This window comes from Littorina saxatilis, linkage group LG4 (genome assembly GCF_037325665.1).
Source record: "Littorina saxatilis isolate snail1 linkage group LG4, US_GU_Lsax_2.0, whole genome shotgun sequence".
Taxonomy (NCBI): Eukaryota; Metazoa; Mollusca; class Gastropoda; order Littorinimorpha; family Littorinidae; genus Littorina; species Littorina saxatilis.
Genome location: NC_090248.1, coordinates 18,749,547 through 18,768,872, shown reverse-complemented (window position 1 = coordinate 18,768,872; position 19,326 = coordinate 18,749,547). Strand labels below are relative to the sequence as shown.

The following is a 19,326-nucleotide window of genomic DNA, read 5'->3' as shown; positions in this document are numbered from 1 at the left end:
GTTGACACGGTCTTTGTAGAACACGCAGCGGGCCACCACTGGAGCGTCACGCTTGTTGCTGGTTCTGTGCACACGGTCGAACTCAACAGGGTTAGGAAGTCCCAAGGGATCTGCCAACAGATCCTGCACGGCGTCTTCACATTGTTGGGGTGTTTCGTTTTCAGGTCGTGTAAGTCCATAGAAGACGAGGTTGTTCCGCCTGGAACGACACTCAAGATCGTCAGCCTTCATTTCAATGTCGTCGAGTCTAGACTTGAGATTTTCATTTTCTTTTCTCAGGTGCCCTACTTCCTCTCTCAACTCACGCACTTCTTCTCTTGTTTCAGTGTAGGCCGCGTTCATCTCTTGTTTTAGGCTGTCCAGCTTTCTCTCCAGGTTGGTATCCATAGTGGCCAGTTTTTTGTCAAAGTTCGAATCCATTGACGCCAGTCTGTCCATCACATCTTTCAAGGTAGGTTCGCTGTTACTTTTGTCCATACTCTCTCTCCACCCGCCGCCAGACTCACCACTCTTACTCGTCAGCCTTGTCTGGCGCATCTGGTCCTGTGGTATCGGCTTGGGAGGGCCAGGGTTCAGTTCAACGTCGCCACACAGTTGTAGGAGATTGCAGTAGAAAATCTGCGCCAGGAGCAAACCCACCATTACACCGGCACACAGAGAATGGAGTTTCAATGTCCGTATCTTGACCTTGTTCATGGCCCGACGATGCATGAAGGCGATGAATGTTGCCACAAAACTGCCACATTTTGCCCTAAAGTTCAGTGGAACGGCTGGCATGGTCACTCACACAGTTCGTTACCAAATTTTGACTCATGAAATGACGTGGTACTTCACCAATTTGACTAATTTGTCAGAGCTACTGCACGCCGCTGCAGTACACGGGAACGTGTATCACGCACCCCCGAGAGAGAGAGAGAGAGAGAGAGAGAGAGAGAGAGAGAGAGAGAAACTCATTGAGACAGGTCTGCACAAGATGTTCCATGCTTTATTCAGCAATAAATGCAGCTCTGTTCTGGAATATCTTATAATCTACTTTTTATAAATTATCTATCACATTGTTTTCTTGTCTTTTCATCTGCATTTCTTTTTTGTTTTAGATGTGTATATATATAGGTTGTGACAAGGGGAAAAGCGGAACAAAAACTCAAATCATTCAATGAGACTGAAGGCTACATTTCTGATTCTACTCACTTCAAAAACCCTACCCAGTGATCTTCATTCAACACATAACTGTCATAATTCTGAAGTCTCTTCCAAGCAAACGGCTAAATCTGCACTCTAGAAAATGGCCACGATGTATAATTTCTTGATCGTTTTCTCTGTCTACTCTGCATTTCTTCTTATCTCTAAATAAAGAGAATACATGTCAAAACGCAACTACACATGTACCACCAATTACCTCCCCCCACCCCCAGTAGCACCACCACCACCACCACCACCACCACAGAAACAAACTACCCTTCTGCACTTCTTATGATTTAAGACTGAATCACTTCTCTAAGTGTCACTTCACATTTTTACAGTAATTGGTCATAATGTGAAAACACTGGAGACAGACACACATGTATATTGATCTTCATTCGATCTTCCCTTCAGTCCACTTTTATCAGTCCATGTCGGCCCCACCCTTTGATAATTTCTTCATCATCATACTTGGTGTTCTGAAACGGTTCACACGCCTCCCCAACCTCGATATAATGACGCAACGCATCCAGCGATTCTGGGATCTCAAACTTCTGGAAATATTTTCCGGCAACCTGAAGATGACGCAGCTTTGGCAACAGAGAGCAGTCCAAGGCACACATTTTGTCGCCGACAAGAAATGGCCCACAGCAGTTCTCCGACTTCAAGTATAAGTCTAGCTTGGTTAACTCATCTTCGAGAGCTTTGCGAAGCTCAGGAATCTTATCCTTGTCCTTGTTTTTCAAGAACGCAACAAGTTTGGGGAACACACTTGAACAGGCTTGGACCGCAGGGCCATCATACGTTGACTTCAGATCAGGTTCAGGAAAAAGCTTGTCAATCTCCTTGACGATGAGCTGGGAGTCGGCAATAACCTTGTTGGTACTGGTGTCCACCAAGACAGGTACACAGCCAGAAGGGTTGAGTTCTAGGAATTCCTTCGTCTTGTTGGAGAAATCCACAGGTTTGAGAGTATACTGGTCTTTCGGGATTTTGATGTCTGCCACCATACATACATACTGGCTGAAGGGACAGTCTCCAACGCTCCTCCCGTCACAGGCAGCTTTCACATAGATCTCAAATCGTGGTGCCATGCTGGTCACTGCTGTGTGGTAAGCCTGTAAACTGAACACAAGCATGTTACTATGCATCACACACAGGCAAAAACTCCTTTCTTTCTTTCTTTATTTATTTGGTGTTTAACGTCGTTTTCAACCACGAAGGTTATATCGCGACGGGGAAAGGGGGGAGATGGGATAGAGCCACTTGTCAATTGTTTCTTGTTCACAAAAGCACTAATCAAAAATTTGCTCCAGGGGCTTGCAACGTAGTACAATATATTACCTTACTGGGAGAATGCAAGTTTCCAGTACAAAGGACTTCACATTTCTTACATACTGCTTGACTAAAATCTTTACAAAAATTGACTATATTCTATACAAGAAACACTTAACAAGGGTAAAAGGAGAAACAGAATCCGTTAGTCGCCTCTTACGACATGCTGGGGAGCATCGGGTAAATTCTTCCCCCTAACCCGCGGGGGGTGCAAAAACTCCTGACCTTGTAAAGAATTCATATGAACAGACTCAAGAGAAGTAATTTACTAATGTAACAATCATGCAAACCTAAATGCATATTACAGAACTTCTAAAAATTAAGATCAATCATTTAGTCACTGCAGTTGGGTGAAAAATGTAAGGTATGGTAAGGGTTCAGAAAAAGTAAAGGAGAAATGAAAGATTAAACAAACAAAAAGTTCTTATAAGATTTGTCCGAGAAAATTTTCAAAAGGAAAAGCCGAAAATGTATTAAGGGGACCAAACACATTCACGTCGTCAGCTACATGAAGAATTCCATGAACGTTGTACACAAGGACATCTTGCCCATACAGAACCCCTGCTTGAGACACAAAAGTGTGGAGTAACGCCCTCGCAATGCCACAATGACTAGCAAAAGGACAGGCTCACTAGGAAAAAGATGCCAACAGAGAGCAGGAGAAAGTTATTGTACAATGCATCTGGCAGAATGCCCTTCAAAACAACAGGGCCACAATACAAAAGGAATTGGCAGAATTCGGTAGCCTTCCACCGATCAATCTCTGAAACAGGCCGACATTTTCTGGCAAATTGAGAGGGCACATGGCTCTTCAACTGGAGCAAAGAGTCTGACAGCCGTTGTACCGACATAGCACTGAGTCTCAGGTTTTTTGACTCACATGCGAAGCAAAAGTGAGTCTATGTACTCACCCGAGTCGTCCGTCCGGAAAACTTTAACGTTGGATATTTCTTGGACACTATTCAGTCTATCAGTACCAAATTTGGCAAGATGGTGTATGATGACAAGGCCCCAAAAAACATACATAGAATCTTGACCTTGCTTCAAGGTCAAGGTCGCAGGGGCCATAAATGTTGTCTAAAAAACAGCTATTTTTCACATTTTTCCCATTTTCTCTGAAGTTTTTGAGATTGAATACCTCACCTATATATGATATATAGGGCAAAGTAAGCCCCATCTTTTGATACCAGTTTGGTTTACCTTGCTTCAAGGTCAAGGTCACAGGAGCTCTTCAAAGTTGGATTGTATACATATTTTGAAGTGACCTTGACCCTGAACTATGGAAGATAACTGTTTCAAACTTAAAAATTATGTGGGGCACATGTTATGCTTTCATCATGAGACACATTTGGTCACATATGATCAAGGTCAAGGTCACTTTGACCCTTATGAAATGTGACCAAAATAAGGTAGTGAATTACTAAAAGTGACCATATCTCATGTAAAGGTCAAGGTCAAGCATGTGAGTCATATGGGCTTTGCCCTTCTTGTTTCAAGGGGGCTCTTTGTCCACAGCCAGATTAGCTAAACATATTAGGTGCATGTAGTCAAGTGGAAACTGCGTGACCATCCTGACAGACAGGGTTTCAACAGGTCAAACACCATGGTGATGCTCAGGATTATTCCGACTGCGGAAGTCGGCGTCAGTCCGCAGGTGAGAATCTGTGGAAGGAAAAGTAACCTTTCCGTTCCACACACCTCTTTGGCAGCACTTTTCACAACCGAAGTACCCAGAGTGAGCCTTCACATTCTTCACGAAAGCTCGTGCTGGGGCATCACAAACAAAACACTGAATATGAATGTGCAAAGGGTGTGGCACACCATCCAAGGCCAGGCCTGTCTGTTCAAGTTCCTTCATTTCATTGACAAAATCATGAAGCTTGCAGGTCTGACGGCTTCTTGTCTCCACAAAAATGCCTATGACAAATGGAGAAGAGCAAAATGGGTGCACAAGTCTGCCAAGTAAAGGCCAAAACTGGGTTCTGGAAGATTTTGATAGGGGCAGCCCGTCAATGTTGATCTGAACAGAAACAGATTCTACCTCAGCAATATGAGCATACTGGGAAAGATGCTCAAGGAGGGCAGAGGAAATACCAAAATGATGGTATAGTCCCCCAGGCACATTCTGAGGAACATGAGACCCTTGCTTGGTTTGAAGCAAGGTTCTCGAATCCTTGGGCAGAGGATGTAACCTTCGCAAAACGTCCAAAACAACTGACAAGGCTGTGTGTGGAATGTTGAATTCCATTGCCCAAGATCTCAGATCAGATTGCAATCTCTGCTCTGGATCTTGAACATCTTCCAAATCATCATCAGACTCAGACTCTTCCTCTTCGGTCTCAATCAAATGGTAGTTTTGATGATCATCATCAAAATCATCTTGAAAAGCCCCATTATCATGGCAACATGTATCGGAAAATTGTGATGCATCACAAGTTGTTGATACTGAACATCTGCTGGTGCTGGCACATGAATATACATTAAAAACATCAGTTAATTCTTCTTCCAGTACAGTTTCGCAATTGTCAGAATTTTTAAATTTCAATGCACATGCCTCCAAATGCTGTGACACTCGTGCATGCACACGCTGCCTCTTCGACCAGTACGCGTTTTCCTCCATGCTAAATAAATGTGGACTAACTCCCTCACAATGTCACAATGACTGTAACACAATGAGGGATCACTGGGCAAAAGATGCCAACAAAAAGCAGAATGCTAATGATAATGGGGTTTTTCAAGATGATTATTTACACCATGCTAAATGAATAATAATTGCAAATCGTCTCGCATGCGATACGCATGCTTTTTATGACGCTATATTTCTCGTCACTGTGTGACGCGTTCCTTCCGATCTCTATGTGCGTTTGACGTCATGCGTGAGTCAGTTATGAACAGCGCGCGTCAATTATTGACGTCACTACTCGTCAGCCATTTTTGGAAGATAATAATAGTCATGTTTTCGTGTAAGAACAAGTGGTTAAATTTATTCTTACATTAATTGAAGATAAAATTATGTCACTTAAAGGATAAATCAAATAATAATGGAGGAAAACACGTACTGGTCGAAAAGGAAGCGTGTGCATGCACGAGTGTCACAGCATTTGGAGGCATGAACAATTGCGAAACTGTACAAATCATGTCAACAATGTCGTCTTGTGAAACCTGCTCAGCAATGTCATTGGAACTGAAATGTAAATAGATATCAAATGGTACTTATCTGACCTGTATTTTAAGTTCAAAACATATGCAGTAAGTAAATTTACTCACTTGTTTGAGAAGGGAAAGCAGATTTGATTACAATGACAGCCGACATGAGCAATCTCCTGCGAGAGTGATCTTCTCTTGATGGGGAATAACTCGTACTCAGGGAGTGTTTTGTTTCTGGATATCAGAGCTTCTAATTAAAAACAAAAAACAAAATCATATAGGCCTAACCTTTTCAAATTGTGTGTGTTTGTGAGGGAGAGAGTGAGTATGCATGTTCTTTGCTGTTAATAATGACAAATTTGTAATATTTCATGTTACACACCTTGAGTTTTTCCCGGCCCTCACATTTTTGTTATGTTATGTTATGTTATCTTGACAGACTGGTACTTAGGCTGTTAAGCCTTTGTCTGATCTTTTGATCAGTTGCTATCCTAGCCTAACTTTGAGCTAGGTAACCTACACGATCTTTTGACCGTGGCCTATTGACCGTTGACCGAAACCAAAATTTTGCTAAATGTTTTTGTGGGTGTTTTTTTTTTAAAAGACAAATGTCGCCAATGTTCTTACAGAGTGACGTTAAATAAACTATTTTAAGTTTTGAGCACCTTGTCCTTACCCTTAGCATTTAAGTGTTGTACCTTTCGCTCTGCAGTGCTGTGCCCAGATAGCATGCTAACGTTAAATTAACGTTAGCGGTAAACGTTAAATTAACGTAAAAAGTTAACGTTACATTAACTTAACTTTGCTCATCTGGTTAAAGTTAATGTAACGTTAACTTTTTACGTTAATTTAACGTTAGTATTACCAAAACAGAACAAAAAAATAACATTAAATTAACGTTAATTTTACGTTAACCACGAACATAAAAATAACTGAAATGAAACCAAATTTTTGACCAGTGAGCACAGCAGAGAGAGATGTGCAGCCTACTTGTTAAAGGCACATGCAGTCAGCCTCCCGTAAACCATCACAGACACTGTCAGGCTTTTACACACAGTACTGCACGTACCTTTTCGTTTAAACACTCACCGCTTGATAACATCCTTGGTGCCCTCCGTAAAGAGTGAGCAATTTTCAAATAATTAATTTTGCGTGGTTTATCTTACCCCTGAGCCATCGTGAACCCGTGTGATCCAGTTTCCTTTTTTTCACAACTTAGTCGTCAGTTGGGGATTTCAATGCAACTGGGCGCTGTAAGCTTATCTGCAATAGCACCTTATTGTGTACCTCTGAATCTAAAACGCAACAAACGGCTACAAGTCACAGGAACTAGAGTGGTGGCGGTTGACCGTTCAGAGGAACTGGTGCTATGCAGAACCGTCGTCTGCTACGAGAAAGACGTTTTGCGTGACACGTTTCTGGGCTTTTCTTTTTTCAAACTTTCAAAACTTCGAATTGTACTGATCTTGTCTTGATGAAAAAAGAATTCTTTAATGATTTAAGAATGTTTGTTTAACAAGCTGTCAATTTATTATTTAGATTTTAAAAGTTAAGTCTTGCATCAAAACGCCTGATAGTCGGTTGAGATAGTCCACGAAAATAAATTCTCTGAAAATGTCTTACTCTCGACAGAAAGCAGCCAGGATGTTCCCGTTCGGTGAGCGTTTAAATGGAAGTATGCTTGCACTGTATGTAGAGGCTCGGGGAGCTCAGTGATGGTTTACGGGAGGCTTACTTCGCCTTAAAAATCTGCTGTACACAACTATTTTTTCACACCACACACACTTTTAAACAAAAGAGAGAAAGAGAGAGAGAGACACAGAGAGAGAGACAGAGAAACAGAGAGAGAGAGAGATCACGTGCATCCACATAAACTCGAGAAATGTCAAAAAACGGCTTTGTCTTCTGTTTATTTTGTGAAAATAACTGTCAGACCAAACCAGCAAGTTTGAACTGACGACAATTATTTGTGTTGGAGGACCACTGACAGTGCCTGACACAAAGGGGAAAGAGTTAAATTTCTCAATGAAATATTATTTACCACTAGACAACAGGGGGGTAGATGGAGAGACCAAGTGCAGCTGAATACAGATTACATGTGTGTAGATAAATCCAACATTTACTCCATGGACACTGGGGTCAAAAAGAATTACACAGTGGAACCCCACTTTCAAGACGCCCCCCGAATTTGAGACTTTCTCCGTTTGAAGATCGGTTTTATTAGGCTTCCTGTCTATCAAGTCTGAATTTACCTCCAATTTCAAATTCCCTTTTTTTAACTTGATTTTTTTTAAACATTTTGGCAGCCTTAAAAGGGGGGTTGCATTGTATTGCTGTACACTGTACCAAAAAGTGAAGACATACACTGTGGAGAGTGTGTTTATGTACTCAGCAAAGATCACATAGACCCAGAGATTCTTACGCTAGTGCATGTTATTGCATGTATAAGACTCGGTCTTGATTTTGAGTTTACATCAAACTAAGATCAGAAAAAGCTCAGGAATCTATCGTCTGCCTCTAAGTTTTGAAGAATGTTTCGAATTTTTACAATTGGCAGAAATGAGTAATTAATGTGAGGTATGAGCCTCGTCCAAAGACAAGAGTTAAGTGATAGTGTTAAAAACAGTTGATTTGGACCTTTTCTTTAAATACACTCGGCCCATTGTAAGTTCCAATGAATGCACTGAAATTAATCTGGTATCAAATGAACCGTATACAATATCCATACAAAACAAACATTTATATGTCACTACAAAACAGTGTCTGTGCATAATGATTTTTCATAGAAAACAGCATATACAAATTCCACAGTCAAAAAATACCAAGGATTCAAAAAGATACAATCTAGCATCACTGAAATAAATGATCAAATCTTAATCTTATATCTACAAGAATGTATCATCCAAAACAAACAAAAGCAGGGACTAACATCTGTGCTACTGGGCCTTGTGGCAGAATTAATTAATTAAACACATGGTCCCTAAAACTGAACCTCTACTTTTTGGTCTGGGTTTTACTCTTTCTTTCTTTCTTTATTTGGTGTTTAACGTCGTTTTCAACCACGAAGGTTATATCGCGACGGGGAAAGGGGGGAGATGGGATAGAGCCACTTGTCAATTGTTTCTTGTTCACAAAAGCACTAATCAAAAATTTGCTCCAGGGGCTTGCAACGTATCAATCAATCAATCAATATGTTATGTTATATGAAGTCTTATATCGCGCACGTATCTCCAGACTCGGACTCAAGGCGCAGGGATCTATTTATGCCGTGTGAGATGGAATTTTTTTACACAATACATCATGCATTCACATCAACCAGCAGATCGCAGCCATTTCGGCGCATATCCTACTTTTCACGGCCTATTATTCCAAGTCACACAGGTATTTTGGTGGACATTTTTTTTATCTATGCCTGTACAATTTTGCCAGGAAAGACCCTTTTGTCAATCGTGGGATCTTTAACGTGCACACCCCAATGTAGTGTACACGAAGGGACCTCGGTTTTTCGTCTCATCCGAAAGACTAGCACTTGAACCCACCACCTAGGTTAGGAAAGGTGGGAGAAAATTGCTAACGCCCTGACCCAGGGTCGAACTCGCAACCTCTCGCTTCCGAGCGCAAGTGCGTTACCACTCGGCCACCCAGTCCGATTGAAGCTTTAAACGTAGTACAATATATTACCTCACTGGGAGAATGCAAGTTTCCAGTACAAAGGACTTAACATTTCTTACATACAGCTTGACTAAAATCTTTACAAACATTGACTATATTCTATACAAGAAACACTTAACAAGGGTAAAAGGAGAAACAGAATCCGTTAGTCGCCTCTTACGACATGCTGGGGAGCATCAGGTAAATTCTTTCCCCTAACCCGCGGGGGGAGGGTTTTACTCTTTTAAAATATGATTACGTTTAAAACGAAGAAGGAACACCAAAGAGAGCTCTGTCCCTTGTGAAAAGTTGGAATGTATTCAAAATAATGCTTCAGGGGTTGTGATTGAAGATCTAGAAATCTTATACAATATACTGACAATGACACAAGTTACTGTACACTGGGAAGATTCCTGGGGGACCAAAACACACACACCTTCCTAGCACTTAGACGCTGTCAAAAATTAACATGAAACAATGTTGAAAAATAGTGCCAAGCTATCATGAGAGTTTTTCTTTGAAGCATGAGTGGGAGCTCACTCAATTACAAAAAGAATTCAAAAATTTCTCAGTATATGCATCTGCCAGAAGCTTTAGAAGCATTAAGTATTTGTGTGTTCAAGGAAACAAATCAACCAGACCTCAAAATTCCTGCTGGTACAAAGCATGATGCTTTTTTGTGTGGGGAAAGTCAAGAAGTCTATCCAATGTTTTAAAAAGAGAACACATTTGGAATATAATTATATAGAATGCTAACATTTCAAAATCATCACTTTTGGGTTCATGTTCAATGTAAAGCAATCATTTTACATCAAATTATACTCTTACCCTGTCATCCCTATCACCAAATATGTTTAGAGAAAAAAAGAAGAGATAAGTCTGCCCTAAAACTGCCATGAAATATACAAAAAATAAAGTGTTATGATAAGAAATAAAAGAACAACAATACCCAAGTGGTACTGTTCGCGCTTCAACCTAAAAAGGTCTTCGAGATGTGATAGCATTTGGCGATACAGTGGTCGCCGCTTATAAAAAACGCGGTTAATAAAAACAGCCGTTTTTTAAATACAGTCTGGTTACCACTATATAACCTATGTAAAATTCCGCCGGTTATTAAATACAGGGGCCGTTTAATAAAAACACTTTTTGTTCATTTTCTCTCTGCTCAGAGGGTTAGTAGTCGCCTTCTGGTCGTGAATTCTTGTCAGTAAACTGTTAGATGACAACTCAAGACACTTCAGAGTTTGTGTGAACAGTGATCACAACTCACAATGGGACTTGAGAGGAGGGGGTTTGAACACGCTGCCAAGTTTGACACTATGGGAGGGGAGATCCCTGACACTATGGGAGGGGAGATCCGTGACTTTTTGCGCAAACAGCCCATGGATCAGATGACCATAGAACAATGCCTCGGCAAACTGTGATGTGCGATACATGTAAATATTCTGAATCGTTTTTATTTGTCATTAAAATGCTTTTGGTAAAGTTTCAAAACGGTTGACCGGTGTAAATCAGTTTAGCTTGTATGCGTGCGTCGGTCTTCTTACCTTTCGTTACAGATGGACACGTTCAACACATTTTCAACACGCAGCCGTTTATTAAAAACGCCGCTTATTAAAAAGACTTTTGTTCGGTCCCAAGGTGTTTTTTATAAGCGGCGACTACTGTATAGAAAATAAAGTTTTGACAAATATCTATTGAATATGTTAGCTATCAGTTCATGAAAACCTTTCTTTCATTAATCATCTGTGTTAAATAACCTGTACGTCAGATCACAGAAAAACGTGCAGTATGACCCACAGGCAATGTACACAAAAGTACAGACCGTTACAAATCTTAAGTAGAAAGTAGAAATTACAGTGAAAAAGAAAATAGTAAAAAAAACCAAAAAAAACCAGTACAGTAAGAGCTTCGATCGGCAAAGGATAGGAATAATATGAAAATCCTGGTTATAATATAGATGAAAGCGTCTCTGACAACATGACAGACAGACTTGTCAGTGGAATGTTGTGGAGGCATGAATATACAGCGCGGCAAAGCATCATGTAACCAAAATATACATTTTATAATCAGTGTGACCGTGAATAGCTTTAACAAGCAAAGAATACACTCGTTCTTGCAAAGTTGTGCTAAAATGCATATTCATTTATTATGATATATCATTTCCTAAATAAAACCTAAGTGTAATTTTCTCTAGCTAGAGCTTACCAATGTGGCCTTTAAAAAGTGTGTGAAGTTAAAAATATAGAAGAAAAAAAGAGAATTGTTTTGGCCATTTTTTTTTTCCGAACATAATTTTGGCATGTATTCTCTCAGGTCCCGTCTTCCTAACGATATTCAGATGCAATAAAATGAAAACATTACTAATTTGATCTTACAATTTGAACATAATGAACACCATACACAACCTCTGCCAGCAGGACACAAAGGAGTACAGACACACGAACACACATATATATATATGCATGGTTCACTTCACAATGACCTGCATGCATGCTTCCCTCTCTCCTGAAACACAGTGTCTTTCTTACAAAGCTCAGAGTCAAAATACTTGTGGAGTACATATATAAAGTACATTATCTTTCTTATACTTAACTTTACTGAACCATTAAATGCCATACATAATGAATGCAACATTTCCTACAGCATATACCATACAGACATGCACAAAAATATAAAAATGCAACTTTACCCTAAAGGTAACAACCTAAACATGTTTGTTACCATAATAACAGATGAAAAATAAAACAATTATGCAGATGTAAAGTCTATATTGTATCTGTGATCATGAACAGATTACCGGTTGTTTTACACGTCATCTCAGCATTTCTTCTGTGTGAGACCACAGATGAAGAACATTTCAGTTTTTTCCTTAAAGGTACTGGTCATAAAGAAATGTCAAAGTTCTTGTGCATGTTTCCTTCCCAAAACTTAACCTCTGTTTCTTTGTTATTCAGGTGGGATACGGCGCTAATGAAAAGATCCAAGATATAAAGGGGAAGTAACTTTAAGCGTTCAGGTGACTGGTTTCACATAACTCTCACTGACTGTTGTCTATATTTAGTGTGCTCCCTTCAATCTTGCTAATTTGAGAGTTAAAGAAAAACATTATTGGTCCAAAGTTATCTTTCAGTAATTTGGATATATTCTACACATGTAACATATCCACAAAATAGTCTTGAGAACAAATGCTGAAAAACGGTTTTGATTCTAAAATGAGGTGGTAAGTAAACGCTTCGATGAAATGTTTACACAAGTTAAGGTATATTATTTCTCATCACAAAAGAAAAGAAAAAAAAGTACAGAAAGAACCATTCAACTGCCATGGCGGTAAGTGGTTTAAAAACCTATTATACGGACAGAATACTTAGAACGGTGTCAATCTCACTGCAATACTTCACTGTAGAGTCACTGGTACACAATAACACAATGAAAAGATGGAACACAGGGAAAAGAGACGAAATTAGGCAATGCACACAAAAACAGAAAAAAATAATAAACGTGTCATGTAAAATACCATAAGAATAAAAGGTGAAATTTATGCTGACATAATTACATCAATTTCTTGTTTTACTTATGTCATATACACGTACAGATTATAGCTAAATTTTCAAATCAAATACTAGAAACAGAACATACATAAAGAAATAACTGAAACTGAAGACATACCAAAACATACAAACCACTAAATTACAAAGAACTTCGTGTAAATTTCACACACACAAAAACAAATGTTTTAGTCAAGTCAAGAAATTATTGTGCTTTAAACTCAACATGATACACCTACCAAAATAACAGCAACTGCATCAACCATTGTCAAGAGAATCACTTCAAGCAACTCAAGAAAAGCACTCTCACTTACCAGTTTAACTATAATAGCCAAGAACATGTAAAAAACCTGGATCAGAAAGACATGCATCTGTCACTACTGATGATACAAAATCAGGTTGTTTTCTTTTAAATTTAACTGAGAAAGGAAAGCATACCTCCTCCTCTTCCTCCCCTTACACCCTGAAGCAACTTAATTTCTAATCTCCAAAAATTATGAACGAAGACACCATAACTTTTTTTGCCTAAAAGGGCTTGGTTTTCTGTACCTGCAAACAAGTAGAGAAAGACCTTACTAATTTTTCTGATAAACAATAATACTCAATTTTAGTTTTCATCACTTTTTATTTATTTATTTATCTATTTTAGAAAGTTGTAACTTAAAACTAATGTGTGATATTCCATGACATCAGTTTAAGCTACAACCACTTTGTGATAATAAATGATTTTCGTTAAAGAGTTGATCGCTAATCTCCCTTGCTCTCTCTCTCTCACACAGTCAAGTCAAACACAAACACAGCCGACTCAGTCATGCAAAAAGATGAGGGAACAAGCAAGCAGTGCTGTGTGCAACACACTACAACACTGACGACCCGAAAGCACAAAGCTGTCATAATTTGTTATAACCGGCAAAAACTCCCCCTAACAATGTCACAGGTGGGTCAAAAAACGAGGTCAAAGTCACAAAGGGAAGGGAACTCTGTGAAGACAAAACAAACGCTCACAGACGCCAAAAGTCCCACCCTTTCCTCCTCCTTCCTTCCATCACTGAACACGACCTGACTCCACAGAAAACAGTCACAGCATTGCGCAGTACATGAATTCCAAACGCACAAGATCCATGTTGTACAATACTCCACCCGTCTGTGGTGTGGTTTCCATCCCGCCTACGATATGGCAGTAAGCATTCCCAGTGGCAGTTGAATAAAATGGCAGCCTCCCCACAATGCATCAGTGGCAAGGAACACAAGGGAGACAACCTGGGTCATGGCAGGGGAGGTTACTTGCTCTGTGCCGTGGCGTTGTGATGACTCTCCTCTCTGTTCATGGCCAGCTTCTTCATCTGACGGATGACTGCTGTCGCATTGTAGGCTTGCTGCAACAGGCAAGATGGAACACTTTGTTAATGCCATGTTTGGGTTAACTCAATCAATCTTGACCAATCTACCCAAATTTAAGACTTCCTCCTCTTTAAGACATTGAGGTCACCTCCAATAAAGGACACCTCTGTTGTCCCCATCTTACTTGACTCCAATATAAACCTGTCATGGAAGGACACCTGCAATGTAGGACACATTATGCCTGGTCTCATGGGCATCCTTTCATTGCAGGTACCAGTACACTCTAAGTTTTGAAGAAGGAATGCAGTAAAAAGCATACCTTCCACTTTGTCTTGGCGAATGTCTTCAACATCTGGGCCTTGACAGATGGGTGGATGTTCTTTTCCAGGGCTGTGTTGCCAGAGATCCTGTCATAAAAATCAACATAAAAATCAGTTAGTGAAAACATACACAACTGGAAGAGAGAAAAACTAATCATGATTTAAAGTACAAAAAAAAGAAGAAAAGTACCTTTTACAGATTGTGTGTGTTTGTTACATTTAGTCAAGTTTTGACTAAATGTTTTAACATCGAGGGGGAATCGAAACGAGGGTCGTTATGTAAGTGTGTGCGTGTGTGCGTGCGTGCGTGTAGAGCGATTCAAACCAAACTACTGGACCGATCTTTATGAAATTTGACATGAGAGTTCCTGGGTATGATATCCCCGAACGTTTTTTTCCTTTTTTTGATAAATGTCTTTGATGATGTCATATCCGGCTTTTCGTGAAAGTTGAGGCGGCACTGTCACGCTCTCATTTTTCAACCAAATTGGTTGAAATTTTGGTCAAGTAGTCTTCGACGAAGCCCGGACTTCGGTATTGCATTTCAGCTTGGTGGCTTAAAAATTAATTAATGACCTTGGTCATTAAAAATCGGAAAATTGTAAAAAAAATTATTTTTTCTAAAACGATCCAAATTTACGTTCATCTTATTCTCCATCATTGGCTGATTCCAAAAACATATAAATATCTTATATTCGGATTAAAAACAAGCTCTGAAAATTAAATATATAAAAATTATTATCAAAATTAAATTTTGAAATCAATTTAAAAACACTTTCATCTTATTCCTTGTCGGTTCCTGATTCCAAAAACATATAGATATGATATGTTTGGATTAAAAACACGCTCAGAAAGTTAAAACAAAGAGAGGTACAGAAAAGCGTGCTATCCTTCTCAGCGCAAGTACTACCCCGCTCTTCCTGTCAATTTCACTGCCTTTGCCGTGCGCTGTGGACTGACGATGCTACGAGTATACGGTCTTGCTGCGTTGCGTTGCGTTCAGTTTCATTCTGTGAGTTCGACAGCGACTTGACTAAATGTTGTATTTTCGCCTTACGCGACTTGTTTTTGTTTTGTTTTGAGAATAGCAAGAGATGGAAAAGCATGATTTGCTGTCAGAATAAACTACAATGACATAAAATAGAAACAAACTAGAAAGATGAAAAATGAGAAAAAAGAGAACGGATATGAATAGTGATTATTATTCAGAGAACTTGCAAAATCAATCAATCAATCAATCTATCAATAAGCAAAGAAGAATCACGCCTTCCAGAAAAAAAACAATGACAAAAAATAAAAGCAAAATAAAGAAATAAAGAAAGCAGCAAGCAGAAACACACACACACAAAGACATTGACCCACTCTCTCTCTCAAACTGGAGAAAGACATGTAGAGAGGCATGAACAAGACAGTCTTGACACTCGGACAAGACCCACCAGATGCAAGTGTATCAAACATCTCTTACCATGGGTGTGTAATGGCCTCTTTGCAGGAGAACCTCTGAGACGGGTCTTTGCACATCAAGTGTCTGATGAAATCCTTGGCTGAAAGCAGAAATAAAAATCACATAACCCTCCTCACAACCTGAGGCGCTGACAGATTAAAAGCAAAAGGACAGGGTTTAGCCACTCTAGTCTCCTAGCAAAGCCAGGTCCTGTATAAAGCTCATTTTCATAGAAAATCTTAATGATTGCAAGGCACATGAAAGTTAAATTACATGTACTTTCAAAACTTCCATAACAAAATGTCTTATGTCATCAATGAGATGAAAGTGCTCCATTCAGAACTCACAGCCACTCTTTTACTGATATCAGAACTTACATTTAGTGTCTAAGAATGCCCCTCCTCTGAGACAGAGAATAAGAAGAGTGATTCATCAAGTGAAAATACAACAATAAACAGACTATAAAGCACATATTTAACATAGAAAGTGACCAACCTGAATCAGAAATCTCATCCCAGTAGGGAGAATCAAACTCATATTCAGCCCGTAAGATCTGCTTGAACAGTTCAGCATCGTTTTCATCGTAGAAAGGAGGGTACCCACACAACCTGCAAGTAGAAAAATTAAAAACATTATGAAAATTGACTCAAGCCGCAAACGAGTAGCTACATCAAATTTAACAGGACGAGTACAATACACAGCTAATTCTTAATTCTACTACTCTGCAGGGGAATAAGAAACCTCAAAAAAGAGAGAGAGAGAGAGAGAGAGAGAGAGAGAGAGAGAGAGAGAGAGAGAGAGAGAGAGAGAGAGAGAGAGAGAGAATCAGATATCAATCATTAGAAAAAGAGCGAGAGAAAGAGAATCAAACATCCTTGTATCAACCACCTATTCCAGTACAGATGTATGAAAAATAAAAGACTTACAAGATATAGGCTATAACGCCTATGGACCAGCAATCCACCTCCTTGCCATAGGGTTGTTGAGCAAGAACTTCAGGAGCTGAAACACACAGAAGAAGACACATTACTTTTACGCTGTTAAAAACATTGCTTGTAGTTATTTTGTGCATGCATGTCCATGCATGTGTGTGCGTCTGTGGGTGCACATGTGTGTGATGGATCATGAACATAAGAGGCTTCCAGGCTGTCATGCTTCAGGCATGCAGAGAAATAAGACATTCTAGTATCTCCAGGATTCCATCCTTTTATCGGACACCAAGATCACAGAGAGATAAACAAAAACATTCATGACAGTGAAATACAAAAACACCATTGATGCAAAAACACGTGGGATACCAGGATCGCTGAGTGCAAAACAAAAACAAGCCCGACTTTGTGCTGTGCTTTGCAAGGGTAAGCAGCTAAGGTCTGTCTGTTTGTGAGAAGCCCTGTGACTGGCGGATCGATAAGGATCTGAAAAAAGACTGCCAGTTCTTAGTTTAGTTTTCCCCAACGCGCAGTAAGCTCATGCGCTGCGGCAATGCTGACTTCTGATAGTGACATCCTAACACTGTCATCTGGGAGACAGCAACCCCCCCCCTCCCCACTGAGTCTGCCCCAACATGCAGTATGTGCTGTGCCAATGCTAATTCCTAAGAGTGACACATCTTAAGAGAGATCTTAACACTGTCACATTTGAGAGAGTGAGAGAGAAAGAGAGAGAGAAATCCCCCCCCCCCTCCTTGAGTCTGCCCCTACCTGCTGTATGCGCCAATGCTGACATCTGAGAAAGACATCCTAACACCTGAGAGAGAGAGAGCGAGTCCGACCCCCCCCCCCCCCCCCCCCCCCCCACGATGTGCTGGTTCCTGGTCATAACATCCTAAACACTGTCATCTCGGATACCATCCCCGCCTCCTCATTTCTCCTGCTCCAACCTGCACTGTGCGCTGTTGACTTCTGCGAGTGGCTTCCCGACACTGTCATCTATCTACCCCCCCCCCCCCCCCCCCCACCCCACAGGTTTGCGCTGCGTCAATGCTGATTTCCGATAGTGCCATCCTAACAATGCCTCTCCACTTTCTCTTCAGTACAGTCATTACTGCGTTGAGAAGACACGTTTGGTAACAACCAAGTGTCCTACACTACAAGTGTCCCGTAGCTGCAGGTATACACTGTCATTCACATAACACACCCTCCTTCCCCACACCTTTCCTTGAAGTGCAGTGGGACCTGTGAGGAGAGGACCCCCTCCGGAACAGCCAAAAGTGCCCCTAAAATGCAGGTGTGCTTTCATTACAATCCTATTTTAAAAAGAGTTATCTATAGACAAAAATGGGCCACAAAATGTGTCCTTTATCTCAAACCTGTCTCTACATTGCAGGTTTCCTTTCATTTTAGGTCTATTTTGGTAAAATAAACCCAAAAACAAAGAGACTGCCAACGTTCATTTTATTTTATTTTGGTAAAAGCTTCAGACAAAGTGACAGCAAAAGTAGTCCTTTTTTTATCAAAATGTCCAAATAACACAAGTTTTCCTTTATTACAGGTCTATTTTGGTAAGAAGGGACAACAAAAGATGTCCCTTAAGATCCAGGACAATTTCTGTTGTCCTTTTGTCTGCAACTCAAGTATTTCATCGGGGAGGGGGAGGGGAAAGGGGGGGGGGGGGTAGCATTGCAACTGCACCACTGTACTAACTCCAAATTAGCAGTTGGGCTTGCAGGGCAACCCTGACAAACTTCAGGTGGTGCATTTAATTTGTATTAGTACACGATGGCCTGGTTCTTGTAACCTTTCTGTTTACACCACTCTGAGGCACTGACGCACTAGACTCTTTCGTTCTACACATTTTCTCGACAGGGAAAAAGGAGAGAAAGAGATTAAGACGTAAGGGAAAAAGGAGAGAAAGAAATTAAGACGTAAGGGAAAAAGGAGAAGAGGAGGAAGAAAAGAAAGGCACTCAGCCGGACTGGGAGATGAGGGCCGGTGGGGACAGTTTCTCTCCTGAGATTCTCTAAAACGTATAAAATGTTACAATAGCGAATCTCTCATCCGCTTTCTCTCAGCATAACATCGCCAATCCCGCACCCCATACTTCGGATTAAACCTGCCACAGGGCATCATCTTTGTGCAAGGAACTACATTTCCATTTTCCGCCTCTCTCTCTAGTCCTTGCCCCCCCTCCCCCCCACCCCATCCTCCCGCCAAAAAAATCCTCTCCCCTACCTTTCCCTCGCACCTTCTCGCCATTCTTTCCCCTTTAAATTACTCGAGGTCCCTTCCTTTTCCTCCCCTGGGTTTCCTCCTCGGTCCAACAAATCTTGAGACCTGGAGGAAGCAGTGGAAGTGATAATCGATACGAGCCAACACCTTTTTCAACAACAGAATGACACTCCACTGGCTTGGATTTGGGA

General features: G+C 40.4%; 3 protein-coding genes across 3 annotated transcripts in view; 1 reads left to right on the top strand and 2 right to left on the bottom strand.

Annotated features, from left to right (window-relative positions):
* The window catches only part of LOC138964152 (RNA helicase Mov10l1-like), a 269,101-nt gene that overhangs the window by 30,210 nt on the left and 219,565 nt on the right, over nt 1–19,326 (top strand). The gene's annotated exons all lie outside the window — the stretch shown is intronic.
* On the bottom strand, nt 972–5,882 carry LOC138964156 (uncharacterized). The gene is made up of 2 exons (XM_070336044.1): nt 5,785–5,882; nt 972–2,307 (listed from the first exon to the last, which is right to left on the bottom strand). The coding sequence occupies exon 2, from the start codon at nt 2,274–2,276 to the stop codon at nt 1,593–1,595; it is 684 nt and encodes a 227-aa protein (XP_070192145.1). The 5' UTR covers nt 2,277–2,307; nt 5,785–5,882; the 3' UTR covers nt 972–1,592.
* LOC138964155 (calcium/calmodulin-dependent protein kinase type 1-like) overlaps nt 7,556–19,326 on the bottom strand; it is a 99,317-nt gene continuing 87,546 nt past the window's right edge. Inside the window, exons 6-10 of the mRNA XM_070336043.1 lie at nt 16,895–16,970; nt 16,464–16,576; nt 15,990–16,068; nt 14,524–14,611; nt 7,556–14,239 (exon numbers count right to left, since the gene is read on the bottom strand). Coding sequence (XP_070192144.1) covers nt 14,144–14,239; nt 14,524–14,611; nt 15,990–16,068; nt 16,464–16,576; nt 16,895–16,970 — 452 coding nt within the window. The 3' untranslated portion in view covers nt 7,556–14,143. The remainder of the gene's footprint in view (nt 14,240–14,523; nt 14,612–15,989; nt 16,069–16,463; nt 16,577–16,894; nt 16,971–19,326) is intronic.